Source organism: Salvia hispanica, chromosome 2 (assembly GCF_029641045.1).
Source record: "Salvia hispanica isolate PSC_SH4W2 chromosome 2, Shi_PSC_v1, whole genome shotgun sequence".
NCBI classification, from domain to species: domain Eukaryota; kingdom Viridiplantae; phylum Streptophyta; class Magnoliopsida; order Lamiales; family Lamiaceae; genus Salvia; species Salvia hispanica.
Genome location: NC_142693.1, coordinates 21007897 through 21035297, shown reverse-complemented (window position 1 = coordinate 21035297; position 27401 = coordinate 21007897). Strand labels below are relative to the sequence as shown.

General features: G+C 35.9%; 7 protein-coding genes across 9 annotated transcripts; 4 read left to right on the top strand and 3 right to left on the bottom strand.

Moving 5' to 3' along the window:
• Positions 1 to 149: 149 nt before the first annotated feature.
• Positions 150 to 1470, bottom strand: LOC125201396 (putative protein phosphatase 2C 33). Its single transcript, XM_048099485.2, has 4 exons — positions 1150 to 1470; positions 826 to 1068; positions 628 to 756; positions 150 to 556 (listed from the first exon to the last, which is right to left on the bottom strand). Exons 1-4 carry the CDS (start codon positions 1330 to 1332, stop codon positions 308 to 310), a joined length of 804 nt encoding a protein of 267 aa, XP_047955442.1. The 5' UTR covers positions 1333 to 1470; the 3' UTR covers positions 150 to 307.
• Positions 1471 to 5484: 4014 nt separating this feature from the next.
• LOC125200134 (protein trichome birefringence-like 41) lies at positions 5485 to 11196 on the top strand. The gene is made up of 5 exons (XM_089064011.1): positions 5485 to 5875; positions 8811 to 8982; positions 9712 to 9887; positions 10167 to 10325; positions 10711 to 11196. The coding sequence occupies exons 1-5, from the start codon at positions 5619 to 5621 to the stop codon at positions 10994 to 10996; spliced, it is 1050 nt and encodes a 349-aa protein (XP_088920137.1). The 5' UTR covers positions 5485 to 5618; the 3' UTR covers positions 10997 to 11196.
• Positions 11197 to 11770: 574 nt separating this feature from the next.
• LOC125199578 (protein trichome birefringence-like 41) lies at positions 11771 to 14368 on the top strand. Its single transcript, XM_089064291.1, has 5 exons — positions 11771 to 12044; positions 12119 to 12290; positions 13050 to 13228; positions 13311 to 13469; positions 13910 to 14368. Exons 1-5 carry the CDS (start codon positions 11791 to 11793, stop codon positions 14235 to 14237), a joined length of 1092 nt encoding a protein of 363 aa, XP_088920417.1. The 5' UTR covers positions 11771 to 11790; the 3' UTR covers positions 14238 to 14368.
• A 683-nt stretch (positions 14369 to 15051) lies between these two features.
• LOC125212202 (protein VTE6, chloroplastic-like) lies at positions 15052 to 17586 on the top strand. The gene is made up of 5 exons (XM_048112301.2): positions 15052 to 15495; positions 16208 to 16461; positions 16558 to 16681; positions 16827 to 16931; positions 17132 to 17586. The coding sequence occupies exons 1-5, from the start codon at positions 15097 to 15099 to the stop codon at positions 17225 to 17227; spliced, it is 978 nt and encodes a 325-aa protein (XP_047968258.1). The 5' UTR covers positions 15052 to 15096; the 3' UTR covers positions 17228 to 17586.
• Positions 17587 to 18356: 770 nt separating this feature from the next.
• LOC125202088 (B-box zinc finger protein 22-like) lies at positions 18357 to 20793 on the bottom strand. The gene is made up of 3 exons (XM_048100413.2): positions 20430 to 20793; positions 19111 to 19530; positions 18357 to 18974 (listed from the first exon to the last, which is right to left on the bottom strand). Exons 1-3 carry the CDS (start codon positions 20610 to 20612, stop codon positions 18699 to 18701), a joined length of 879 nt encoding a protein of 292 aa, XP_047956370.1. The 5' UTR covers positions 20613 to 20793; the 3' UTR covers positions 18357 to 18698.
• An 808-nt stretch (positions 20794 to 21601) lies between these two features.
• On the top strand, positions 21602 to 24742 carry HEI10 (RING/U-box superfamily protein). 3 transcript variants are annotated; one of them, XM_048106208.2, is made up of 9 exons: positions 21602 to 21765; positions 22425 to 22563; positions 22661 to 22733; positions 22995 to 23040; positions 23176 to 23206; positions 23322 to 23577; positions 23650 to 23801; positions 24026 to 24272; positions 24483 to 24742. In XM_048106208.2, exons 2-9 carry the CDS (start codon positions 22494 to 22496, stop codon positions 24484 to 24486), a joined length of 879 nt encoding a protein of 292 aa, XP_047962165.1. In that variant the 5' UTR covers positions 21602 to 21765; positions 22425 to 22493; the 3' UTR covers positions 24487 to 24742. The 3 variants fall into 3 exon arrangements, with proteins under 3 accessions (XP_047962165.1, XP_047962146.1, XP_088921493.1); XM_048106189.2 differs by having other exon boundaries at positions 23996 to 24272; XM_089065367.1 differs by lacking the exon at positions 24483 to 24742 and having other exon boundaries at positions 23996 to 24276.
• NADK3 (NAD(H) kinase 3) lies at positions 24619 to 27307 on the bottom strand. The gene is made up of 5 exons (XM_048106176.2): positions 27152 to 27307; positions 25991 to 26236; positions 25817 to 25897; positions 25187 to 25338; positions 24619 to 25068 (listed from the first exon to the last, which is right to left on the bottom strand). Exons 1-5 carry the CDS (start codon positions 27248 to 27250, stop codon positions 24705 to 24707), a joined length of 942 nt encoding a protein of 313 aa, XP_047962133.1. The 5' UTR covers positions 27251 to 27307; the 3' UTR covers positions 24619 to 24704.
• Between the last annotated feature and the right edge of the window lie 94 nt (positions 27308 to 27401).

Genomic DNA, 27401 nt, shown 5'->3' with positions numbered 1-27401 from the left:
TCGTTTCACTTATATAACAAAATTTCATTTTCTTAAATATGTTGCCGAAAAGAAACGCCTTTTCAAATCTTGGAAGAACCCAAAAGACAAGTAATAGACATTTAGTTGCTGAATTTAAGCTCCAAAGACAAGCAAGAATAGATCCTCAGTGAAATGAACAAAGGTAATGATTTTGATGAGAACATGTGACAAGCCGAATAATTAAAAACTAAGTAATACTAGTATTAATTGATTTAAAGATTCACAACCCCTATCTCAAAAATGATAGTTTGCTACTTTGCTAGCAAATAACGGGCGAGCTATATCTCTATAGCCACACTCGCTCGACAAACTGCTCCGGACGAGAACAAATATGAAGTCGTGTCATGGTCCTCATTTCGGACTCTTGAGGCGAGCCAAGGAAGAGGCAGACGACTGCACATCCATCATCAACAACCTTGTACTTATTCCTCCATCCAACAAGTGCTGCATTCACTACTGCTCGAGCTGCACACAAGCGTGTAGGGGATCTGTACACGACAGCTTGCACATCCCCGTTCGAGAGCTCGTCCCAAACCTGCGAAAAATGCATAAAGGTTTATGCCAAAATGTAGTGGACATGCAATGGAATGAGTGAAAAAAATGTACCTTAGCTGGTGCTAAGACTACAAGGTCGCCTTGATCCACGTTCATCACTGCAACGAATGCATCATTCTCGTCTCTTATCCCTAGTACACCTCTCGAGTCCCCAATATTTCCGATTGTAAGATCTTGACCCTATCAACAAATAATCCATTGTTGAGTGATATTTCAAAATCTACTGATAAGTAATGTGTATTGCATTACCTTTTTCACCAGATTCACTGCTGTAGTTCTGCCACAAACGCAATCCGAACCTTCTGCATCGACATCAGAATCAGTTTTCCTAAGAATCTTGACTTCCCAGTGTTCACTCAGCTTCGGAGGGAGGAAATTCCGGACAAGCTTAACAACTGTGTGGTCGTCAGAGAAGGTGGTCTTGTGTTGTATTGTCGAACCAAGCTTGTGCTCAGTGAAGGACGTCGTGTCTTCTGTTGTCGAACCAAACTTCTGCAATGCAATTCATTAGTATTTGAAAATCATAAGTAAGATTCAGGTAAAAGGAGTAATGAGAATGAGGCAAGTGGTGACCTCCAAAACAAGCATGGATCTCTTGCCATGCTTTGAGACGAGGGAGGCGATCTCAGTCGGCCGATTCAAGAGGAAATTCGGGTGATCAGATGATGTCATTGTCGAAAACTTCCACTTCTTAGCCACCATGGGAGTAGTGGGCATAGGGCTCCTCTTACTTTCGCACGATAAGTACGATCCCATCCCGATTATGTTCTATACACACTTGCAGTTCGCCTCACTCTGTAACAAATTATACTACTACTAATTATTCCTTCTGTCTTCCAAAAATTGTCCACTTTAGTTCCAGCGTGGGTTTTAAGAAATGTAAAAGAAGGTGGATTGAAAAAAGTTAAGCCTATGTACTACTTATTGTATAAGTGAAAGTGGACAATTAATAGGGGCAGACGGAAATGTCAAAAGTGGACAACTAATGAGGGACAAAGGAGTAATAATCACTCCAATGTCCAATCACCTCTTTACATCAAACACCACAATACACACATCACACGCACACTAACACACATTGCACACACACATAACACGCACAATACACACAACATAAACATACTAGACACACGCACATAGCACACAATACACACTGCACACGCACAATTTACATGCACATGTACACAAAGGCTATTGAAGTTGAGTAGGAGTCTAGAATTAAGAAGAATTCCAATGGTAAAATAGAAAGATATAAAGCTAGACTCGTTGCGAAAGGATGGAAGATTTACACTAGCTGTAGAGAGAAACAGATGATGAAACCAAAGCGCACACACCCCTCCTCTCAATACATACAGCTTTTCACTATGGAGTAGTATTTGAAATTAAGAGAAACATAAAATTCAGCAAATATCCACAAAACTACTATACATGTAACATGCATATGCAACATAACTTGTAAAAAATGAGTAACTGTAATCCTTTTTACAATATTAGGATCATACAATTAATTAATGCTTTTCTAAAATCTAAAATCCCTAAGAGTTGAAATACTAAAAATCTATGAACCACGTACAACTGCTTGCAGCTCACAAAATATTCTTATTTAAAATTGAAAACCAATTGAATTATCAAATTATAATATAGCGTAATCGAACCTTTGTTGAAGGATTAAAGATGAGAAATTTGAATGACTTTGGTCGAGGACGAAGGAATCTTATGCGATGGTTTGGAAAATGCATTTACACTCCACTCAATGTATATCAAAATAATACGGTTTTGGATTTGTAAAGTGGTTATGGATACACTCAAAACAAGGGATCCTTAAAAACAAATCGATTTTGATACTAATTTGGATTTGTTAAAGTGGTTAATTAAAATTTATAAATTAATTTTTAATGTAAAATCTTGAAAATTTTTAATCATGCACGTACAATTTATGTACAAAATATATGAGTCCTACTTTTATATATTAGTTTTATAATATAATGTGAGTGGAATGTGGGGTCTATACCTATTACCAACTATGAAATATTCTAACCGGGACTTCTAAAGTGGGACACCCAAAAGTAGTAAACCAAGGCTTCTAAAGTGGGACGAAGGGAGTATTATTGTGAATCATTGTGGAGTAGTATAAACCATCCAGTTTTTTTAGCGTGATTTCTATCACGAACTTATTTAGACAGAAAGTTACAATAAATTCAATTATTTTATCAGTTACAGTTAGGGATGTCAATCGGGCTAACCTGTTCGGGTTCGGGCCAGCCCACTCGGGTCGCCGGGCTATTTGGGTGCAGGCCATTCGGGTTATGGATTTTTCGGGCCATAAATTTTCAACCCTAACCCTAACCCGTCGGGTTCTGGGCTAACCAATCGGGCTATTCGGGCCTAAAAGCTTTCAAAAATAATCTCTTGTATCAAAATTTTCTTCTATAAAATGATTTTAAATTTTAGAAACTTTTTTCTTACTATTTTAGAATCATATAAAATCTTCAAATTTTCATAGTTTTCTTCAATACGTACTTGAAAAGAAGCTTTTCATCTCGGTCAACTACAATATATTTATTAAAGCTTGTGTTCGTTTTATTATTATGGCATTGTTCGTAACTAATTCTTTATGAAAATTAAAAATCATATCTTATATAAATCATTATTAAAATGATAAATATATTAAGATTTTGATGGGTTGGTTCTTAATTTTGTCTTGATTGGCTTTGGTGGTGATAAGATACTAGTGGCAGATGATGGGACGGTGCAATAATACTTGAGATGAAACTTGAAAGCTGATATAAGTGGGATCGAGTGGAAAAGAATAGAATGAAGATTGAATAAGACTAATGATTATGTAGAATGAAAACTGAATAAGACTAATGATTGTGTAGAATGAAGATTGAGGATTCAAAAATATGAAAAACCCCTAAAACTTAATATTTTATAATTAAAACTCAGAACCCATCGGGCCGACCCGCAATCCGCTCGGGCCAACCCGTTTAACCCGCCAACTCATTCGAGCCAACCCGTTTAGCTCGTTTTGTATTCGGGTAATAAATTACAGCCCTAACTCGCTCATATTATCGAGTTGTTCGGGCCGGCCCATGAGTTTCGGGTTGAATTGACATCTCTAGTTACAGCATATGTTATATCGTTCAAATAATAGAGTGCATCATATGATACGGTGACATTATTGTCATTAAATCAAATATACAAGTAAATTAAAAATCAAATCGGACTTTAATATTTCCCGTCCTGTAAAAATAAAGACTCATTCTCCACTAACATATTCTAATAATTTTTTCTTTCAATTTTACTTTGCTAATCATACATTAAAATTCATATCATCTTAAATATCTTTATTTTTATAGATCTAGGAAAATATTCTACTCCCTCCCTCCCAAGGTATTAGACCAACTTTCCTTTTCGGATGTCCCAACATATTAGACTCATTCCCTTTTTTTAGCAAAAAACATCTATCTTATTTTATTCTCCACCTACTTTTTTCTCTCTTATCTCTCCTACTTTTTCCCTCTCTCATACTTTACTCTCTCCACTTTAACTATTGAAATATTAATTCCTTAAATTATGTGCCCAAAAAAAATGAGTCTAATACTCTAAGACGGAGGGAGTACTTCAATTGTGAAAACAATTAATGTGGAGTTCAAATCAGTTAGTTTTATTCTTCAATCTGAAAGCGAAATGAAATATTTCAAATAGGACACAGGGTGAATTTGCAACAAAACGAATCAATAAACCCAAAAGCCTAAACACGCTTTTGTGTACATAAACTACTCCTTCCGTTGCTGTTAGGAATCCTTATTTATCTACTTAGGTCATGTTTGGTTGGCGAGAAAGTAAAGTTGACAGGGAAAATGATTCCTGAAAAATTGAATCTCGGGAATATGATTCCTAGTAACTTTATTTTCCAGTGTTTAGAAAATATCAAGATTTTAAATTTATATTTAATTTAAACAACAAACTAAAAATATACTTATTATTTTTATTTATAAAAAAGAATAATATTATAAATTTTTTAATAAATTATTAATTACAAATAATAATAATTATATAATTATATTTATTATTACGATGGATAGTTTAAATATGTATTATCCATCGTAATATATAATAATATAATTATAATTATAGTTACATGGAATAATATAGTACTCATTTATTATAATAATAAGTATAATTATTATTATATTATAATTATAATATTTATGAATATTATAATTGAATAAATTTTATAAATTAAAATTGCACTATGACTTTATTAATTAATTATTATTTATAAAATATAATACTAGTTATTATTTATTATAAAATTTATATTATATAAATATATTTTAATTATTTAATAATTATTATTACTATTATGAATTATTATAGAATATAGTTATAATTATGATAATTTTAATTATAGTATTTATTATAGTGAAATTAAGTATGATTCATAATTTTAAATTATTTTTAAAACATTGCAATTATTATTATTATTATTATATTACTATTATTATGTTATTATTATTATTAATATACTATATTGCTTAAATATGTAAGAATCTTAAAACTGGGAAAAAGAATACTTAAGAAAAGTTAGGATTCAGAATCTTGGAAAGTTGTACTAACTTTTCTTGATCTTGGATTCTGATTATTTTCCCAGTTTAATTAAAAATCGAAACAAACACAAGAATTTAAAATTTAAGGAATCAGATTACTTTCCCAGACAGAATCCTGGCAACCAAACATGACCTTACATTATTTGTAATAAAAATGAAAAACGAGACTTCCAATTAATAGACAGAAATAGAAAAAAACAGGACTAAAATACTTTTTTACTTTTATAAGTAAAATAACATTTCTAAGGGAGGGAGAGAGGGCACACAGACTTACCAACACAAAAAGTCAAAAACATTTCATTATGTATTGAGAAGGCACACAGACATACATCCTCAGAGAGAGAGAGAGATAGATCTATTTGTTATCCTATTTCCTCTCTTTCTTTCTCTAACCCACGTTGCTATCTTCAAAGGGAGGGAGAGAGGGAGATGAGATTAAAAGATGTGTTAATCCTTGCAACTGCGATTAGCCTAGCGTTGTGGCAATCCAAAGCAAATGCAGAGGAAAAAAAATCGTGTGATTTGTTTGAAGGGGAATGGTTGTCTGAATCGTCCGCACCCTACACTCTCTACGACTACACATCGTGTCCGTTCATCCAGAAAGAGTTCAACTGCCGCAAAAATGGCCGCTCCGACGACTTGTACCTTAGGTACAACTGGCGACCAAACTCCTGCAACTTATCAAGGTGCCTCTTTCTCCCCACCTTTTTTTTTAATAAATGTTTTTGTTAATTTTTTTTTAAAAATGAATACTATAATAATAATAATAATCATTTACATTTGTTTGGAAAGATTGTGACTTGACTTTAATAGATGATACTACCTCGTTCCTCAAAATTTGTCTCACTTTAACCTGACACGAATTTTAAGAAATGTAATGGAAGATGAGTTGAAAAAGTTAGTGGATCGTGAATCCTACATTTATATATTAGTTTTATTATAAAATGTGAATAGGAATGAGTTAGTGGAATATGAGGTCCGCTATTAAAAATAGTAATAAGTTAAATGGGACAAATTTTGGTGGATGACGGAAATGTACAAAATGGGACAAATTTTCAGTACGGAGGCTGTATAAGTAATTGTTAAGATATTATGATTTTAAGTGAATTAAATGTGTTACTAAATTATTAGTTAATGGGGTGATTTTTATTGGAATTGAAATTATGGAAAGCACGAGGGTATGATTAAATAAAATTGCTCCCTTTTAAAAATAGATTTATGCTGATTTTAGTAAACGTTATTGGAATATATCGGTCGAAAAATGATAAGCTGGCAAATAAATAATTGTATTGTATCTATAATTATAATGATTAATATTTTATCCGCATTAGCAAAAATGAGTTGTTTTGATAGATGAAACAGTGCTATTGCTATTACCATCGTCCATCAAAATTTATCTCATTTTTTCATTTTCATTCGTCCTGTAAAATTTATCCCATTTTATTTTTACCATCTTTTATAGTGGATTCCATCTTTCACTAACTCATTTCTACTCACATTTTATTACTATAAAACTAATAGGAGTATACATAAAAATAGGATCCACAATTCACTAGTTTTAAGCCCATTTTCTATTATATTTCTTAAAATTCGTGTTAAGTAAAGTGAGATAAAATTTGATGGACAGAGATACTTGAGTAGGATCAGAAAGAATTTAGTGGTAAACAACTGAAGGCGACAACAGCTAATATGGCAGGCTAGCTTTTTACCTGTTTTCCGACAAAAATTTATCTTGTGGTCACGTTATTGTCATCCCAAGTCAGATTTTTAATTAATTTAATAGGAATATTGTTTTATTTCGTCCACTATTAATTTTGCTGACGAGTGATACGCGTTTAAGAGAGAAATTTTTTAAATATAAAAAATTACTAGTAGTATTACATTTTGTTAACGACATAATTTATTTCCTAAATGCTGTAGTACTTATAACTAGTTAGTGGTAACGCATTATGCTTTACGAAACAATTGTTTGTGGAATTGTCCATTTCTTACTGACAAATGACAGGCTCGTGATTTACAGTTGTCTTGTTTCAGTCATTGTTTTAATTTTGTTAGTAAGGTGCAATGGAAGATAGACAGATCCTCTTTAGAAAATTTTATTTCATGTGATGAATAATTTTTTAAAATTTTTAGAACTTATACATACGACTATTTACTTGAGAGAAAACAATTCACAAGTTATAGCAAAGTTTTATTAATTATAAAGTCATACATTATGCATATTAGTATATATATTTGTTGGTTTTGTTCAATGTTAAACGTGCAAGTATTTCCAATTGAAATATTTGCCCCACCATGATTGAAAATGGCAATTTTCTATATATGATACACTATTTCTTTTTGCATATCAGTATCTATATTTGTTAGTTTTGTTCAATAACGTGCAAGTATGTCCGGTTGAAATAATTGCCATCACGATTGAAAATGGCAATTTTATATATATATATATGGGCATGTTAGGGTGGCACCACTCCTTAAAATAATATCATACCATCATTCCTAGTCAATCATTTGTACACGTGGACGAATAATAAGCTGCCACGTGGCAAAAAAAAAAGAAAAAAAAAACTGAAAAAGACGGCCAGCAATATGTTGGTCTTTAACCAGCAATATCCAACACACTATACAGCAATCTATAGATTGCTGTGTAACGTTTGTAATATTGCTGTATAGCGTTTATAATATTGTTGTATAAGTGGTGTCACGGTGTCACTTTAAGAGGTGTTGTTATTTTAACACAAACATATATATATATATATATATATATATGGGTGCGATCATATCATAACTCATATTTATGTGATAACCTAATAACCCTATCATTTTATGGGTCAAAAGTATCATTTTTACTAAAAATGATATTTAATACACGATGAAATGATATTTTTTCAGCATGCATAAAATGATAATTTTATTCCATAAAATGATACTTTTCGTCCATAAAATGAGGGTTATTAGGTTATCCCCATAAATATGGGTTATGATATGATCACATCCTTATATATATATATATATATATATATATATATATATAGGAATGTAATCAGGTCCATTAGTGAAATTCTGTAAAAAATCAAAGCAAATCTCAGTCATTGGATCCAGTAATGTAACCGTTAGATTAATGCCACGTGTCACCTAATAATGTAGATTGTGTAGTCTAATAATGTAGCTCGGCTAATAATGTAACACGCTGTAGTCAAATAATGTAGATTGTGCAGTTTAATAATGTAGCCTAGTTAATAATGTAACGCTTTTAGTGTAATAATGTATCTCGGGTATTATGATCACAACCATCTAATCTGAGGATCTAAGGGCTGAGATTTGCTTTGATTTTTGACAGAATTTGCCTTATGGACCATAATGCGCCCCTATATATATATATATATATAATATATGAGATACTATATTTCTTTTCGGTACGAGATTTAATTAAACTGTAAAGTGACATAAACTTCGAAAAATATACTTGTATTATATGAAATTGTGTGAAGCAAGAAACAAGACATTATATGAGACAATTTGAAAAGATATACATATCATGAATAATAGACGAAAATTCGATTAAACACATAGAGAGGTTTCTTTGGCATATGACAAATACTATGTTGTAAAATTGTGTAGATTTGATGGAGAAAATTTGTTGAAGACATACAAAGGGAAAAGCATAATGTTTGTGGGTGACTCCCTCAGCCGCAATCAATGGGAATCTTTAATATGTATGATCATCGCCACCGTGCCGGAAACTAACTACACTCACACCTCTTCCGGCGAGGTTACCACCTTCACATTCACGGTAAGCATTATTCGCGACCACCGTTCTCGTTTAATTCAATTTATCATTAGTTTTTTGTGATATTAATAGTTAAAAATGAAAAAAATAATGTTTAAAATTTAATTTCTTGTGAGCTACCTCTGTGAATAATAGTTATGGAGATGTAGCAATAAACAGTTAAAGTTGTCATATAGTGTAAATATCTTGATTGATATTTAATGAGACAATCAAGTTTTATAAATTATTGATGTAATGTTACTTTAGAAATGAAAGAGATAATCGAGAGGTTGTTATTGCGTAATGAAAGAGGGCTTCAATTATTTATCATGATTTAACACATTGAAAAAGCTACACTTTAACAACCATTTTTTGCTTTTATGTGAAATTGATATTACTACTTCTCAAGCGTCATTATATAGGTGATGTTGAGAATTGTTAAGAATTAATGTGTGCACGTGCGTGTATTGAACTAATGATAGAGTTGTTATTGTATGAGGCCAAAGGTCGGGTTCAAGTTTACTATGGCGCAAGTTTCTTTAATGCGGGGCATAAATTAAACTTGTTACAAAATTCAAATATTTAAAGTGAAAATTTGACTAGAGATGATTAACCCCCCAAAAAATATCATAACAACAAAGTACATTTCAGTTGGTAGAACATTTTCTTCAACTCGGATTCAAGTCATCTAAAAGTACAGATGAGAAATCATTACTGATCCTTCTTAAATATACCGATGATCATCTTGGACAGGATTATGAAGTGAAGGTGATGTTGGATCGCAGTGTATATCTTGTAGACTTAGTTGGAGAAGCACAAGGTAGAATCCTCAAGCTAGACTCCATACAAGGTGGCAAGAGGTGGCTCGGCATCGACACCCTCGTCTTCAACACGTGGCATTGGTGGAATCGCCGCGGCGCCTCTCAACCGTACGTCACTTAATTTCTCTCTTTGAGTTATAATTCACACGCAATTGTCTTCAGGCACATTGGGTGATCAGAACCCTCGACCTATTAGTTGAAAAAAAAAACGCTTTATCAACTGAGTTGCGTTTCATCCTCAACCATACCATAGTTCACACCTAATCACATTTATGCATATTGTGTGACTCGAACTTGGATGGAAAATTTCTTTCTAATTAAGTTGTGTTTCATCGTTAACCAGTTTAATTTCGCTTCCATCTATAATGCATGACAAAATTTGTGTAGGTGGGATTTCATCGAATTAGGGGGGCAGCTCTACAAAGACATGGATCGCGTCCTCGCCTTCGAGAAAGCGCTCCACACGTGGGCCGGTTGGGTCGACGACAACGTGGACCCCACCACGTCCAAGGTTTTCTTTCAAGGGATTTCCCCATCGCATTACAAGTAAGGTTCACCCCTTCCTTTTTTAACGGCCGCGTTGTTAATTTTTTTAGTGCCCGTTCGGTTTCTAAGATAACTTTTATCTTCTCCATTCACATTTTCAAGCAAATTTTAGCTAACAATTGTAGATATGGGTCTATTTCGGCCCATTTGAATGGACTCCTTTTCACCTATCCCATGACTAACCATCTCACCTCACCCCCTCCTACTAATTTGTCCATCTCCCTCTCCTCATTATTCTCCTCCACCCTACTCTACAACCATGCATAAGACTAATTTAATCCTAGCCAAGGTCTATTTTAGTGTATCTTACACTGCATCTCAAGACAATTTTGTTTCATGAACCGAACAGCCACTTAATGAATTATATGCATATTGTGACGAGCAGTGGGACCGAATGGAACGAGCCAAGTGCGAAATCGTGCATAGGACAAAAAGAGCCAGTGGCGGGGCCCACGTACCCTGTGGGTTTGCCACCGGCTCTAGGGGTACTAAAGAAGGTGTTGGGGGCAATGAGGAAGCCCGTCACGCTGTTGGACGTGACAGGCCTTTCGTTGATGAGGAAAGACGGGCATCCCTCGATTTACGGGCTTCCATCGATGGACTGCAGCCATTGGTGCCTGCCGGGAGTTCCGGATACTTGGAATCAGATTCTTTACAACCTCATTGTTTGAAAGGTTGTATATTCATGTCACATTTTTACTAGTAATAAGATAATTTGAGAAGGAATAATTTATCAAGATGGGATGGGAAAGATGGAATTAATAATCAATTCTTGTTTTGAGAATTAGTATATCTTAAAGCATATACTATTTGTTATCTGTATTTGAACGAAATTCTAAGATCCTAAATTATAATTTAATTAATTTCTATATATTATGCAGTTAGAAATATCTTATTGAATTGTGTACTGATAATTGTACATGCATCGGAATGAATCACCTGCAAAATTCGATTATATATTAGAAGCAAATAATGCTAGAAGTATTTCTATTAATTAGAGCAAATTGCTAGAAAATTCATGAATTTTGGTTGATTCCTAGTCTATTTTACAACTTTCAAAATTGGTTATAAAAATTATGAATTTTAATAGTTTTCTCAAAGTTTTCACGAGGTATAATTCGGGTGAAATTATAAATAAGTAATTGAAATATAATAGTAGGACACAATAATTTTATACGTTCAACATAACAACTTAATTGATAAGACGCTTTTCTCCGTCAAACAATAGATCAGAATCCATTGTTTCAATCATTGATCCGCCAACAAGGCAATGATGAGAACTTAGCTACTTGCAAGGGTCCATCCCATTTTGTCTTTCCCTTCAAGCCAATCCATCCATTATTATTCCACCTAGCTCTAACCAACACCACTTCACACACACACACACACACACACTATATATATATATATAAAAACACAATACACACGAAAAAATATCCATTGACAACATAAATCTCACCAAACAATGTCACACATTGCAACATTCTTAACCATCACCCTCAAATTTGTGTTTCTCACTTTCACATGGTTCCAATTGTCATCCAGCCTTGATGCGGGATGTGATTTATTCCAAGGCACTTGGGTGGCCGGCGCCCGCCCTATCTACGATGCTACGATGTGCCCTTTCATCGACAAACAGTTCGACTGTATCAGAAATGGAAGACCGGACAAGCTCTACCTCAATTTCACATGGAAGCCCAACAACTGCAAATTGCCCAAGTATGTGTGTGTGTGTATTATTAATTATAATTAATTAATATTATGATCTAAATTAATTTGTTTTCTTTAATTAGATTTAGTGGGGTGGATTTTTTGAGGAGGTTTCAAGGGAAGAAAATGTTGTTTGTGGGAGATTCCCTTAGTTTGAATCAGTGGGAGTCTCTTGCATGCATGCTTCATGCCTCGGTTCCTCAGTCAAACTACACTATCAAAAAGACAGGAGGGGTTTCCACGTTTTACATGCCGGTATTTTTTCCTCTCCTAGTATGTAAAACCAGGGTCAGATTCAGGATTTCAATTCAACGGGGCAAAAATATAAGAAGAAATTTTAAAAATTTGAGGTAGGGTATTTTTAAGGGGAATAATTTCAAAAATTATATAACAAATTAGTAGCACATGAAATATATTGAGGAGGGGCAAATGCCCCTTATGAGGCCCTACTAGATCCGCCCCTGTATAAAACCCTGATATTCATTCTAGATTAATGTATGATCTAATTTTAAGGTTGTCATTTATATCTCATGTATGTATATGCATATGAGAAGACTCAAGCAGTATATGTTGATATGATAGCCGTAGATCATACAATGAATAACGGTATAATTTGCAACCAGTTCACCAACACATATATGCATGAATCTACTAGATACATACAATATAGGGGTTCATGCAATATATGTGTTGATGAAGGTTGCAGATTACACCGCTGCTCATTGTGTGATTTGAAGCTATCAGATCAACGTATATTGCATGGATCTTCTAATACGGACTGTGTTCATTGTATGAGTAGTCACATGTCATATAATAGTACGCGTTAGAGACAATTGCAGATCATACAATGAACAATGCTCCATATTATGCATGATCACCTTAATTAAGCCAAATTGATGTAACATTGTTGGTGATTTTGAATTTGATATGCTAATCAAAACCGAACTGTAACTGAAAATATCGGTTAGGGTGATAACCGATAAACTATCTAACCACCTCTATCTGCATATGCAGGAGTACAGGATGTCGTTGATGCTGTCGAGGAACGCGCTATTGGTCGATTTAATTGTGGACAAGAAGAGGGGAAGGGTTTTAAAGCTCGATTCAATCAAGAACGGGGACTCATGGAAAGGGTTTGATATGCTCGTGTTCAATTCATGGCATTGGTGGGTTCACAAGGGAAGACAAACGCCGTAAGAAGTAGTGTAGTCTTGGTTTTTCTTTGTTTATGTGTTTTTGTAGTAATTTGAATTGTGTACAAACTGATATGGTTAGGTGGGACTACATCGAATTTGATGGTGAAGTGTACAAAGACATGGATCGATTGAAAGCTTATGAGTTGGGCTTAAGAACATGGTCCAAGTGGGTGGATTCTAACATCAATCCTTTGCAAACTAAGGTTTTCTTTCAAGGCATTTCACCAACTCATTACAAGTAATTAAACCCTCTCTCTTTGATTCAGTCATTTTATTTCTAAATTTCTTTAGTCATTTAAATTAACTTTTCATTAGAAATAACTCTTCCTTTTGCAATAATCATTTTTAATCAAAAAACTATTTTTAGTTTATAATTTGAAACTCACTATGATGTATACTCAAAAAAATATTCACTTTATTCATTAATTGGAACACATTATAAATTTTTATTTACACAATTAGTTACTATTTTTTAATATAAAAGTTTTTAATCATATGAACAATCACATTTCAAATAGCAACTTTATAACGAAAAATAATTTTCACACGAAGCTTAATATAAATATAGCCGATATTAATTTATTTTCGAGTCTAAAAAAGTTTTAATTTTTAGTTTATGATGGAGTAATTAATTTTATGCGTCCGCTCCTGATCGTATTCAATCATGCATACATGTAGTGGCACGGAGTGGAATAATGCATCACAAAAGAATGCAACGTGCTACGGAGAGACAGAGCCGGTCCTCGGGTCCGTGTACCCCGGGCCGGATCTGCCAGCCGTGGCAGCGCTGAAGCGCGTGTTAAGCAACATGACGACATCGGTGCAGCTGCTGGACATTACCACGCTCTCAGCCCTGCGGAAAGACGGCCATCCGTCCGCGTACGGCATCGGCGGGAAGAAGGGGGACGACTGCAGCCATTGGTGCCTCGCTGGCGTGCCGGATACATGGAATCAACTGCTCTATGCCACTCTCCTTGCTAATGGAAATCAATTAATTCCAAGATAAAATTTGCTCATTAATAAAAACATTCTTTTCTATGTGTACATGTTGTTGAGACGACTACGCGTAAAATCAAAGAATGTATTCTTTCATTGATTTTTTTAAAAATTATGAAAAACTCAATTTTTCATCCATAATTACTATCCATAAATGTTTGCATCTCTGATTAACAATATGGCTATATGAGTTATAAAAGAAAAGGGAAAAGGAATTAGGTTATAACTTGAATCAGGCAAGGCTAAAATTTTATGCATTGGAACTAAAAAATAAATGAAAAATCATTATTAATAACAACTAAGCTAATTAAAATAAAATGAATAAAATATAGTGTACAAATGTAACTTCTTTTACACCACTCTTGAAGAAGGGATGCCAAATCTAGGTCCGCGCCGTGGTAGCTACCATATATAGCCTTAATTGCTAGAAATTAATACTATGTGAATTTTAGCAAATTATATTACTAATATAATTTCTATAATATAATTGCAAGGTCATGATTTTTTAAATTATTACTCTCTGTCTCACTATAAATGAACGTTGTTTTTTTTTATTGTCTTACTATAAACAAGCCATTTCTTTTTTAAAAAAATAACCCTCTTCATTTTTAAAATTTTGAGTCCAAAAAATTCTTCATTTGTAATTTAACAAATGGAGTGTAAAGCAATATTACTCGAAATTTTATTTGGTATCGAAAAAGTCTGCGTACATAAATGAACACCCAAATTAAGGTGGCACGATATTATTTTCCATTTATATTAATACTCTAATTTTTGAACTACAATAAAATCATTATTTATAAAATTGAGAAGTCTTTGCATTTTTAGCTTCTTTCTTCCCATACCAAACTATCTTACTGCAAACAAAAATGGCAGCTTCTCTCTCAACACCGACCATTCTCTCTCTCACCCCTCCATTTCCACTCCCCAATTCCCACAATCCCACTTCAAAAGCCCTCTTCTTTACCCCTCTCAAGCCAACCCCTAAAAATCCAGTCTTGAAGCAGAAATCGGCATCCCAAATTCAAGCATCAGCGACTGATTTTGATCCAGGTCTTCTTCAGCAGGCCATCCAGCTGGTCAAATCATCGCCTCCCACGTGGCAATCCGCGCTTCTCAGCAACGCCGCGATCTTCGTCTTGGGCTCCCCGGTTCTCCTCTCCGGATTGTCGCCGCCCGGATTTGCGGCGGCGTTCTTGCTCGGGACCCTCACGTGGCGCGCCTTTAGCTACTCTGGGTTCCTTCTTGTGGCTACTTACTTTGTCATTGTGAGCTCTCTTTGTTCAATTGTGTGAATTGTGAGTTTTCATTAGTGGAATGCTGAGCTGAGTTGTGCTTTTTTGAGCTGTGAGGGAGCTGAAATTGTTGGAATTTGGAATCATGTGTGTGTTTCTGCTTTGATTTATGTGTCAAGATTTGAAATTTTGATCAACTATAAAAAAGATTACATTTTTCTTGTTTGATTGTTCTGGAATTCTCCTCTTGCATAAGCAGGGTTGCATAAGGCTTTTTTATGTTTTGTGTGTAGAATTACAAGAGGGTTTGAAGCTTATTGTGTGTGTGTGGATTTCAGGTATGTGTATTGCAAATATTGAGTTTCATTAGTAGAGTTTTGAGTTGAATAATGTTTTTTTTGAATTGTGAGGTAGCTGAATTGTTGGAATTTGGAACAATGTGGGTGTTTGTGTGTGTGCGCGCGCTTCCTTCTCAATGTCTGAATTCAAATCAACTACAAAAAAAATTACATTTTTGCTACTTTGGCTGTTTTGGATTTTTTTCCTCTTACATAAGCAGGATGGCAGAAGGCTGATTTCTGTGTTGAATCACAAGCTAATTAGTGTGTGAAGCTTGTTGTGTGGATTTCAAGTATGCGTATTACAAATATTGACACTTTCATAAAAAAATTGGTTTAGTGTTTAGATGGTGGAGTTTGTGTATCCTCTAAGGTAGAAGTGTTGAGTGATGGATTGATAATTGTAGGGAACGGCCGCGACAAAGGTGAAAATGGAGCAGAAGGAGGCTCAAGGGGTTGCTGAGAAAATGAAAGGAAGGCGAGGACCGGGAAGTGTGGTTGGATCAAGTGCTGCCGGCTGTGTTTGTGCAGCCCTCTCAATCTCCGGAATCGGTGGAGTGGCACTTGCTCCCCTTTGGAAACTTGGGTTTGTCGCTAGTTTCTGTACCAAACTCAGCGATACTGTCTCGAGTGAGATAGGGAAAGCATATGGCAGGACGACGTAAGCTCACCTCTTTTTCTTGTAGTTATCCGAGTGTTTTTTTTTCAAGATATGCTCTTTTCTTCACATCCATTGATTAGTTGATGTTTGTTGTAGTTACCTAGTCACAACATTCAAGATAGTCCCAAGGGGTACTGAAGGGGCCGTTAGTCTTGAAGGAACTCTTGCTGGAATTTTAGCTTCGGTTCTTCTTGCTTCTGTCGGTGTTGTTCTTGGTCAGGTAAAAGTTAGGATGTCATCTTCCTCCCCGTTGTTTTACACGAATATCGATCGATAAATCTCTACATTTTGCAATAAATTTGATTCATTCTCGCACCAGTGTTAATTTTCTTTTCTCCAACTGATGAAGAGTTATGTCTGAACAGATAAACATACCACAAGTCGTCATCTGTGTAATTGCTTCCCAGATTGCTAATCTCGGAGAGAGTATCATCGGTGCAGTATTCCAAGAAAAAGAAGGGTTCCAATGGGTTAGTTATTCTCTTTCGCTTCTCGACTTGCTTTCTTGTTGAGTTATGTTTTGTATACATTTTTAGAAACGGTTTCTTGTAGCGGATATTATCATCTTTCTTGGTTTGTAATTAGAGTTATATGCGCATCATCCTCGTGAATCATGTGGGAAGCCGGCATTTTCTGTGGTTATGAGCGTTTTCCTTTCTTTGCATTGCAGCTTAACAATGACGCGGTCAATGTCCTAAATATATCCATGGGCAGCATTTTGGCAATCCTTATGCAGCAACTGTTCCTCCAAAACTGGCTCACATAGAGGCTGGTACGCAACGGCTAACTTGCTTAATTCGCTAATTAATCACTGTGTAGCTGCCACCAGCCGACTCTTGAGTTTGAGCCGGATAAACTGACACAATAAAACGAAATGGAAGAGTGAAGGGCGAATCCATCTTCACAGTTACCAAAATCTCTTTCATTTCAATGACTAACTAACAAGAGAGAGCTGCAGAAGAGCAGTTTGGGCTGTGAATTTGGAATTGGTGTTGGATTTGAAGCCAAGTGTGAATTTAGGCTTACTGTTGTATGAATTTTGCATTCATTGTTGATAATGAAAAGTGGAAAGTCTTCAACCATTATTCTGTCTGTTGTATGAAATGAGGTCTGAGGTTTCACTCGTGTTTTCCTCTTACATTTTACTATGTGATATTAACATGAATGAGAGAATGCATGTAACTAAGAAGTTTAAAGCTTGATGTAAACAATTTCTCTCCATCTGCAAATTACAAAGACACATTCACATGTAGATTGTATATTTATCCTCTCAAATAGGAAAAATGTTGACTCTCTTCATCTGTGTTTTATTCATATTATGATTCATTCAAATAGAACTTATATGTTATAAGTAGATTTCAAATTCTATCAATTCAGTTAGCTTATATTTTCTTATAAAATCAATATAATAAAGTCTGTGTTCTATTAACTTTTTAAAATATATTTTTTTCATTATAAAAATAAAATTTAAGTTCCATTAATTTTTTTCATTCACATTTTTTTAAAACTAGGGGGAAAAAATGGAACTCATGCTATTGGGTGGAGGGAATATTTGGCTTTCATTTTTTGTGGGAAATATTTGGTTTTCAATTTCTTTTCTCCAAAGATGAGCATTTTATCTAGTGAATGAGAATTAAGAGTGCAAATGAATATTATGTTATTCATAGTACAAATCTACACAAATTGTGACAAGCTTGATCTAAACAAAATTCAGCTTGTCATTCTTTGTTTTGGTCTCATTTTAATTTCATATTGTACTTCGCTTTTATACTTATTACAAAATAAAATTTTGAATGAATACTCATCTTTTATACTTCAATCAAGAGATCATTGCTAATTATATTCCCATATTGGGAGTTAAACTTGCATTAAGCTCAACTTCTAAATACTTGAAATAAACATTTCAAATTTTCAATTCATAGCTACCAAAAGTTAGATATCCATCAAGCATATAAATTCAACATCATCATCCAACACCATGCCATCGTCGCGACGGTCGGGGCCAGCCCTGCCGGAAAAAGACTTTGTAGACAGTACCGGGACATTGGGTTTCGACAGGTCTTACAAAACCTCTTTTAAGAGGATAACGACGATTACAAAACAACACTGCTTGCATACAACGATAACAAGTAGGATTCAACACTTGCTATGATCAGATTGTCTATATCATATTCATAGCCCTAGAAAACTAATGTGCATAACTCATAACTCTTGATACAAGTGGAAAGTAGGGTTAATCAAAAACGCCTCCGTCGCTTCATATTATCACCACCGTGTGAACGACGGTGGTGTGTAGGCAAGGAGATTATATCGGGCACGAAGGCAGCAGAGTCGCATGGGGTCTGGGGAATCATGGGCCAGTTAAGCCCGGATGCTGTCGGGGGAGATGGAATCTCCGGCACCGTCCAGAAATTATTCGGTGACTGTCCCATACACTCATCGCCCTCGACCTCCATATCAGCAACTCGAAACATAGGCGAGTAGTCTGAATCTCCAAATCTCCCGGAATCCGCCTGAAACCATACCAAGATATCCAATTTATCTTCAAACATATGCAATTTGAGAGGAATACATGTTGGTGAAGATTAGATTCGAATCTAAAACATCAACTTTCTATCCAAAAATCATATGGATATGAATAGATTGAACCTTGGATGAGCCGGGATCCATGAGATCGTACTTCTGACCGAAGTCACCAAGCTCAAGGAATTCATCCAACTGCCACGGTGAAATACTTTCAGCCGTGGAACCTCCTGTAAAAGACAACCTCGACATTGAAATATCCCCACCTACACTGGCTTGGACAGGCAGAGTTTTATTGGATTGTTCAGCTGTTGCTATGTTCATAACGTTCTTTGGAGTGGGAGGAGCATTCGATCCCGAGCTTCTCTCAACTGGAAGGGATGGCATTGGTGGATCAAATTTGGCTGCTTCGAGACCTACTTTAACTCCAGTGAGCAGGAACCTCTGATGAGCAGCGACCAAGCGATTTGCAGTGTGTATAGAAACATCACATCGTCTGCAAAGCAGAGCTCGATCCTCCAGGCAAAAGAAATAGCCTACCGTTTCCTGCATACACATGGAGTTTGAATATCAAGACCTATGTAGCTCAGTAATTAGGGTCAAGCCACTAATCAAATCAACCACAAAAGAGACTGCAAATGGAATCCCCAGATAGTCGAAGTCAGAATACTATTGCAGCAATGAATAACAATTAGTAATATTTTAGATGATAATCTCAGATTAACTCCCCAATCCTGAACCAAGCTTTACATATCCAGGAATCTAATTTGCAGTTTTAGTCAAATTTTTACATACCCTTCGAGAAGGAGCAAGCGATCACATGGAAGGAACCTAATTTCTGCATCTCGAGGTTCGAATGTTTGATAATAGTGAAATGTCTAATTCACAAATTGATTATTTGCTTGAAGATGCTTCATGATCAGTGTAACTAACTACAGCCCCACTAGAAGAGCACATCTACGTCGTATGTCTGTTACTAAACACACAACACACTGCTTCACATATCCAGGTACCTAATTTGCAGTTTCGAGGAGGAGCAAGCGATCGCATGGAAATCGCCTAATTTCTGCATCTCGAAGTTTGTATTTGCGTGATGTGAAACTAACTACAGCCACACGTGAAGAACACATCTAATTCGAATCTCTGTTGCTAAACACACAGCACACTACTTCATGATATCATTCCAGAATTTGGAAATTGCGATCGTTTTGAGTCAAATTAGGAAAATCTATGGGGAACGAAGGAATTCAACAAACTAAACTAGAAAAAACTCAATTGAATGTTCATCATATCATTTCAGAATTCGGCAGTTGTGATCGTTTGAGTCAAATTAGGCAAATCTACGCGGAACGAAGGAATTCAACAAACTAAACTAGAAAATATAACAAAATTGAAAGCTGAAAGCGGAACAGAATTGAGATCTGAAAAGATCGTGAGCTACCTACCTGGCAAATATCGCACTTAGGCTTCTGCGACGAAGAAGTAGAGAGAGGAACCCTCTGATGCTTACTGGAGAGCTTATTGGCGGCGTGCACCTTCTGATCGCAGTCGCCGCATAGCGCCGCCTCGTCGGCGCAGCAGAGCACCTTCGCCTCCGCCGCCTCACAGACGTTGCACTGAATCTTCATCACCGCCAGTAACAGAGCAGCAACAGCGACGATTCCCGCGCTCAATTGTTCACACGCCAGCCGCGGAGAAGACAAGTAGCGAACGGTTAGAGAGCAGGAGGAAACTTCAGGTGGGGGAAAGGAGGGTTGCAGCAGCGGTTTAACCGAGAGAGGGAGAAATGGCGGGGAGGTGGTGAGCAGCTTTTTATAGTGAAGTTGGATAGTTGTTGGAAGCTGAGTGTGAACACGTATCGCTCTGGTAGTATTGTTTTGAGGCGGTGAGGTGATTTTTATAAAATAGTCGTCACTCTTCACGTCACATCACGCCTCTTTCTTCGTAAAAAGGTTCAACGTTCCAATTAATCTTTTTTCTTCATTAATAAGTTAAATGTTCGAATAACCATTTACACGATTGTTTTTTTTTTCATCAATAAATCGAGCGTTCCAATCACTGCTAACACAAGAATAAGTGATGAATAGTTGTCAAGCTTTTAATTTTTTTTTTTTTGGGTGACCACACATGAATTTAATTTGATGATTCTGAGAATTAAGTCTTATAAACGTTGTTCGAACGAATATATTTTATTCTAGTATTTAATCTCGTGATAATGTCATATAGAAATAGTGTTGAATTATGAATATTGATCCTTTCAAGTATTTTACATAAAGAATTGGGGGTCAGTGTAATCTTGAATAATTGAAAATCCTTTGTGTTTAATCGCAATTTTTTTTTGTTTTGTAAATTCTAATCGCAATATATTTATTTTTTGAAGGTTTCACAGTCCAAGTTCTATTTTTTGCAAAGGTAGTTGTCCACGTGAGGTTGAATGACAGCTTTGGACGTATTTCTTGTTAAGTGTGATTCATTATACAATTTTTATTTCATATGGTAATATTGTGTAATTTAAGATAATATATGTCAAATTATCACAAAATATTAAAGCTTTCATAATTATATAATCCTTTAAATGACACTAATTAAAAAGGTTATATATTAACTACCATTTCGCAGATCATTTAAATCTGCAACGTCTCGCGGAATTTCTTCTCGTCTTTGCCGCGCAATCTGCGATCTCGCTCCAAGTCGATAACCCTAGCTCCGTAGTGCTTCGATTCCTACCATTTTCTCTACATTTCTGAATTCAGCAACCATTGCTTGTTTCCGGAGTTAAAGGTCAGTTTGTACACTTTCTTCGCTGCCTAATTTCTGCCGCAATCTGAATTCTATTCGCACAATTGCAGAATTCTGTGTACATTGCTCGCAAGCTTCCATAATTTTCTGCGATTTAGCTTCCGATTTTAGGAATCTAAATTGCTATTGGTTAATTGCTTGATTTTGCTGATTTATTTGACGATAGAGGTCTCAGTTGAGCATCGTGCGCGATAAGTTTGAAATTGATGCTTTTTTCCTGCAGATTTTGTTTGAGTGAATGGTGAACTAGATCTATTCAGCTATACCGTTTTATATTTCTCGTGTATTGAGAGTTTAATCTTCACGATTTTTCTATGTATAACTTTGGTAGCGTAGCTATACTAAGTGTTTCAAGTGATTTTTTTGATAAAACGAGGATGTTGAATTGCACCTGATCTTGTTTATTATCTTTGAGATTTTCTTCATCTATGTTTGAATTGGAATCCAGGACTTGTGTTGTGGTCAAGCATGCAGGTTCTGCCTTTTGAGGTCAAAGAGGAATTTTGATCTAGTACTTTGATTGATAGCAGTTCTCATTATTTGCTTACTAGATATTACTATTAAACAGCTTTATTGTGCTTAACACTTTTATAAGCTTAAAGTCTTGAGTTGGTTTTTGGTTTTCTTATTACAATTCTCAGGTTATCAACATATTGCAAAGTTGAACTCAAAAGAGCGAAGTGTTAATTAAATCATTCTGAGACACTGAAATGAGATGCAATGCGTGCTGGCGGGAATTGGAAGGGCGAGCAGTCGCCACAACATGTGGTCACATCATGTGTATCCAAATATGAATGGATTAATTCTCATACTTTTTATTTCTATCAAAGTCGTCATTTTGGTATGTTTTGTCAGACTTCCTTAATAACTTTTGAAGGCACGGAAGATGCTGGTAGGATTCTCAGTAATGATGGTTCGTGTCCTGTTTGTGATCAAGTGCTCTCTAGAAGGTATTGATAACAAAGTGAAACTTGTTCATTTTATCTTATGTCTGTAATTTCCAAAAGGAACAATTCTGTTATCAAATTATAGACTAGCTGTTATGTTATGTGTCAGAAGTTTTTCACCCATCTGATGCAATGAAAGTTGAACTTAATCATATATTTCCCTTCTTCATGTGTCTCTAATATGTAGACAAGGTATAGTTTTGTGGTTATCTGTGGAGTCATTTGATTTTAATTGGTTTGAAATGTCGTCCTTTTACTTGGCAGTCATATGAAGCCAGTGGACATCAATCCAAATGACGAATGGATCAATGTGAGGAAACTCTCTGGCAAAGACTCTGCCTCTTGATTAGTTTATCATTTGCTTGTGTCAATTTACCCTTTCTTAAGTTACATATCATATGCCATTCACCACATTCCATGACATACTAGTTGTTGTTTTGCGCAGATGGCCATGATGGGATTATCTCCTCAAATATGTATCCTTAACTAAAGAGTCTAGCTCAATGTTTCTCGATTGATTATGTTTCACCAGTATGATAGACTATGGATCTAGTTCTTCCTGTAATTTAAGTATTCCTTAAAAGGTCCTAGCATTGAAGTGTGTATACAAAAGTTTCATGTTTCATATTGGGCAAAAAGAATTGGAGATGCAAGCCAAGATGAATAAATTAGCAGCTCAGTATCGGCAGAAATGTGAATTGATGAAAGAGGCACTTACACAGAAAATGGAGGAGACAATTGGCGCGTACCAGAAAATGCGTAAGAGGTGCCAGATATTGGAGCAAGAGAATGAGAATCTGACTAAGGATAAAGTGGAACTGCAAGAAAAGTTTTCAGAAAAGTGCAGGTCAATCTACTGCTCTTCTTTTACTATAATTATGGTTGTGGTTACTAATGATGTTCTTATTGTCACTGCCAGGCAAAAAAGGAAACTCGATGATATGTACGATCAAGCAAGAAATGAAATCGAGTCAATGAAACGTTCAGCAATTCAGCCGGCAAATAATTTCTTCAATAGGCCAGAAGCTAACATGTTCTCAGAACCAGACAGAAGAGACTCTATGAGGACCGGTAAGCCCATTCGACGCCATTTTCACTTACATAGATATTCACATGGTTCCGCTCTACCCTGATAGTTACCTATAAACTTTTATCTTTACAGCATAACACAATATTCTACTTGATCTCTTGAAAAATACCAATAATGGCATATTTAATTATTCTCATACTCTTCCAAAAGTGCTAGTCCGGCTTATTTGTCGCAGATTGGTCGGTTCTCACTCCTGACACTCCAGGGCCAAGAGATGACATGTGGCCGGCACGACACAACAATTCTAACTCCACATTTGACATGTCTGGTGGCTCACCTGCCAAACAATCGGCCGGTCTTGCTGAAACTGGTAGTCGAGTGCCAAGTTCCCATCCTTCTTTTGGCGTTGGAGCTGGACAGCGCCCAGCAAATCCTTCAATGACTCTGAGGAATCTTATCCTTTCACCTATAAAGCGGCCTCAACTCTCGCGTAGTCGACCTCATGTGTTCATGTAAGCCCAGTAACTGCTACACTATTGCAATATATAGTCTCAGATGTAGGTAGAATTACTCTAATGTGACATATATCTTTGCTTTATTTTTCAATAATGATCAACATTAAATAACACTTTCGATAATGATTTCGTTCATTTAAGTTCTTGCATTCTGTTTATTCTTCTTGATTCATGATATCAAATTCCGTTCTTGCTTAATAATGGCAGGTGATGAAGCTATAGTTGAAAATGAAACTGCAGCCATGTTTGCAGTTACCTCCTCAAGCATGCAGTGACACTGACATAGGAGTAACTCGTTCGTTCAACACCCAACTGTCGTTCTGATAGAAACTAAAACGACATATTAGTAAATGCAACACTGGGATTACCATCTGCAAACTACTCGAGACATCGTACAATTATAGTATGCGAGTATATATCTATGTGTATTCACTTGTTACGTGAAATAATTTCGGGTGACAGATACATTTTCAACTGCGGAGCCCTAGAAGACATTTCTATCGTATCCCCTAGCTCTACAGAATGGAACACATTCGAACCATCAACATACAGCTTCCCTTCTCTACAGAACCAGGAGATATCCATCGTCTCGTTCGATTTTACAAACCCGTGTGTTAAGTTTGAACCTGCAGCAATGGGCTCCCTCACCAAGTACTGCAGCTCCCTGGAGAAGATGGGCATTGTGAATCCACCAGCCGAGTGCATTGCAGCCGTTGATCCAGCGCCTGTCGACACTCTGATGCCACTTGATCTCGAGTGAAGTAGAGGGGAGGGCTCCCCATCTTTCTTGATCCTATATAAACAAGAATATCAATCACACAGTTCGTGTGTTTTAAGAAATAAAAAAACCAAACCAATATCTATTTTCCCATAAAAAATAAAAAAACCAAACCAATTTCCATTTTCCCGACCTGAATGAGAATCGAGAAACTGTTGCAGGACATGGATGTGCGAGTAGAATATCATTGAGAGCATAGGTTGGAATAGGCTTTGAGTTGATAGCAATGGCCATCCGTGATAGTTCAGATGGTTCAACACGATTCTCAAGGATGTCGTCTACCACCTAGAAAAAAAAAACAGAGTGTCACTATTTCATGGTGGGAACTGGGAACTTAGACTTAGGAACAAAAAAATCTATAGCAGTTAACTGCTCATTACATCTGCAAAACCAATAATACTAAGAATGTAAAGTACGAAGCATGAACATAATCCGATCCTAGCCAATTCAAATAACTAAGAGACACCCATGTGCAGTTCGATCTTTGAAAGAGTGGAATAAGAAAAAACTCACAATTTCAGAAAACAAACATATAAAATATAGTATGCCAATAAGAAAGAAGATCGGGTCAGAGCTCTAATAAACCAGTAGCTATGAACTTAGAAAGTGTGTTTCTAGACCGAGAGAGACGAATTTCCTACCTACGTATTTATGTTAACTTCCACTAGTATCAGAAACTCTTTACTCAATCAAAGTCATACTTTCGAATAGCAGCCAGCAGCCGAAGGTTTCAAATATATAAATAGATTTTGTGAAACCTAACCTCTTCAAAGTTGCTGGCAGTGGAAGCACAAAGATATCCAGTGCTCCTTGTTGCATCAAATTCTTCAATGAATTCTGCTACCTAAATAACACGTTTAAATAAGGCATTAGAAGGAGATGGAATCAAATTAAGATATCTGATCTAGCAAGGTAAAAAGGCAGTGAAGTTAATTACTTCTTTTGGTTGAGTGGGATCAGAATTTACTCCAAGGACCGGGATCGAATCATCCACCAAATGGCTTGCATGTAGTAGTGTGCCGTCACCTCCAATTGCAATGACCAGATCAACATCACGGATAGGCTCAGAAATCTCACTACGGAGAGCAGTTACCCATTCAACGGATTTTTTACTCAAAACTTTCTGGCAGAAGTTGACCGTGTTTTTGTGAGACAAAGTCCTGTTATGCAAGTATTTCAACACCTGCAATATCATCAACGAATAAAAGGTATGTCATCTGAGAATCGAACGAAGCATTTGAGAAGGCATCAAATGGAGAGGCGGCTGATAAAACAAACAATTCTGGACTATCCTTCTCAAAGTTCTCCGTAATAGCTCCTAACAGAATATGAGACCAAAATGACGCAAACTAATTACGTACTACATTACTTTATTCGTCATAATAGATCTGCATCACCATGATGGTTTTGGCTGGTAGAAACAACGTATAAAAGTGTGCACAAAGCAGTATTAGAGTGAGAAGGGGAGGAGAGGCAACCAGTGTGTGATTTGAACATATTACTGGCTGAAAGCATCAAGTAAAATGATGATAAATACACCATATCACACTGCTTAAAACTACTCCCAACTACGGAATGTGGGCTCGTGCAACTTCTTCGAAAGCACATTCTTCACACCAGAGAGAACGGATTGATTCTTGAATAAAAGTGGGACCCACATTCATTCTACTAACTTTTTCCATCCACTTTCCTTCATATTTCTTAAAACTCGCCCGGTCAAATATGGACATTACTTCATGGACGAGGGAGCATTACGATGAACAGTAAAAAAATCGACAATCTTGAGTGAAAAATAAAATAAAATAAACTCATCCATGGGAATTGCTACATGATTAGGTATTTAGGTTGCACCAATTTTCCTAATTGGGCATTCTCCCCAAATATTAAATACATATGCGTAATGCAGAATAATTATTGGGGAAACAACCAGATTTCCTGAACCGAACACAAATGAATCTCAATACCGAAGATCTAATTATTGAATGATTCTCACCATAGCAGAGTGAAATCGCAACACCTCAATACCAGCTCCAATTGAACGGTAAAACTAACAAAATTAGAGGGTTTAATTTGAATTTTGAGGCTAAACTTTTGATACCTTGTCGCGATTGGAGGAGGCGGTGGTAACGGTGGCGGCGGTGTGAAGCGATAGATCATAAGATGGCTTCAACAGCAGCAGCAGTCTCTTCCGCACCATTCTCTCTCTCCGTTTCAATGGCGGAGGGCGGGAATGGTAGTATTTATACTCTGAGTAGTCGGTGGGCGGGCCCGAACCCGGCCCGGATCTATTATGATTACCTCACGAATAATAAAACTTTTTATCATAATATAGTTAAATATCACTTACA

What these genes read in the sequence shown, in the direction of transcription:
- LOC125201396 (XM_048099485.2), bottom strand. Translation starts at nt 1,332, where the DNA reads ATGGGATCGTACTTATCGTGCGAAAGTAAGAGGAGCCCTATGCCCACT. An exon ending in GATCCATGCTTGTTTTGGAG is followed by an intron (nt 1,069 to 1,149) that starts GTCACCACTTGC and finishes ATTGCATTGCAG; the next exon opens with AAGTTTGGTTCGACAACAGA. An exon ending in CAGTGAATCTGGTGAAAAAG is followed by an intron (nt 757 to 825) that starts GTAATGCAATAC and finishes ATTTGTTGATAG; the next exon opens with GGTCAAGATCTTACAATCGG.
- LOC125200134 (XM_089064011.1), top strand. Translation starts at nt 5,619, where the DNA reads ATGAGATTAAAAGATGTGTTAATCCTTGCAACTGCGATTAGCCTAGCG. An exon ending in AACTCCTGCAACTTATCAAG is followed by an intron (nt 5,876 to 8,810) that starts GTGCCTCTTTCT and finishes AAAATTGTGTAG; the next exon opens with ATTTGATGGAGAAAATTTGT. An exon ending in ATTTCCCCATCGCATTACAA is followed by an intron (nt 10,326 to 10,710) that starts GTAAGGTTCACC and finishes TGTGACGAGCAG; the next exon opens with TGGGACCGAATGGAACGAGC.
- LOC125199578 (XM_089064291.1), top strand. Translation starts at nt 11,791, where the DNA reads ATGTCACACATTGCAACATTCTTAACCATCACCCTCAAATTTGTGTTT. An exon ending in TTTCCACGTTTTACATGCCG is followed by an intron (nt 12,291 to 13,049) that starts GTATTTTTTCCT and finishes CTGCATATGCAG; the next exon opens with GAGTACAGGATGTCGTTGAT. An exon ending in ATTTCACCAACTCATTACAA is followed by an intron (nt 13,470 to 13,909) that starts GTAATTAAACCC and finishes GCATACATGTAG; the next exon opens with TGGCACGGAGTGGAATAATG.
- LOC125212202 (XM_048112301.2), top strand. Translation starts at nt 15,097, where the DNA reads ATGGCAGCTTCTCTCTCAACACCGACCATTCTCTCTCTCACCCCTCCA. An exon ending in TCGGTGTTGTTCTTGGTCAG is followed by an intron (nt 16,682 to 16,826) that starts GTAAAAGTTAGG and finishes ATGTCTGAACAG; the next exon opens with ATAAACATACCACAAGTCGT. An exon ending in AAAAAGAAGGGTTCCAATGG is followed by an intron (nt 16,932 to 17,131) that starts GTTAGTTATTCT and finishes TTTGCATTGCAG; the next exon opens with CTTAACAATGACGCGGTCAA.
- LOC125202088 (XM_048100413.2), bottom strand. Translation starts at nt 20,612, where the DNA reads ATGAAGATTCAGTGCAACGTCTGTGAGGCGGCGGAGGCGAAGGTGCTC. An exon ending in CTAAGTGCGATATTTGCCAG is followed by an intron (nt 19,531 to 20,429) that starts GTAGGTAGCTCA and finishes ATGTGTATGCAG; the next exon opens with GAAACGGTAGGCTATTTCTT. An exon ending in TGGATCCCGGCTCATCCAAG is followed by an intron (nt 18,975 to 19,110) that starts GTTCAATCTATT and finishes GTATGGTTTCAG; the next exon opens with GCGGATTCCGGGAGATTTGG.
- HEI10 (XM_048106189.2), top strand. Translation starts at nt 22,494, where the DNA reads ATGAGATGCAATGCGTGCTGGCGGGAATTGGAAGGGCGAGCAGTCGCC. An exon ending in GATCAAGTGCTCTCTAGAAG is followed by an intron (nt 22,734 to 22,994) that starts GTATTGATAACA and finishes TTTACTTGGCAG; the next exon opens with TCATATGAAGCCAGTGGACA. An exon ending in AAGAGACTCTATGAGGACCG is followed by an intron (nt 23,802 to 23,995) that starts GTAAGCCCATTC and finishes TATTTGTCGCAG; the next exon opens with ATTGGTCGGTTCTCACTCCT.
- NADK3 (XM_048106176.2), bottom strand. Translation starts at nt 27,250, where the DNA reads ATGGTGCGGAAGAGACTGCTGCTGCTGTTGAAGCCATCTTATGATCTA. An exon ending in ATCCCACTCAACCAAAAGAA is followed by an intron (nt 25,898 to 25,990) that starts GTAATTAACTTC and finishes CGTGTTATTTAG; the next exon opens with GTAGCAGAATTCATTGAAGA. An exon ending in GTTTCTCGATTCTCATTCAG is followed by an intron (nt 25,069 to 25,186) that starts GTCGGGAAAATG and finishes TTGTTTATATAG; the next exon opens with GATCAAGAAAGATGGGGAGC.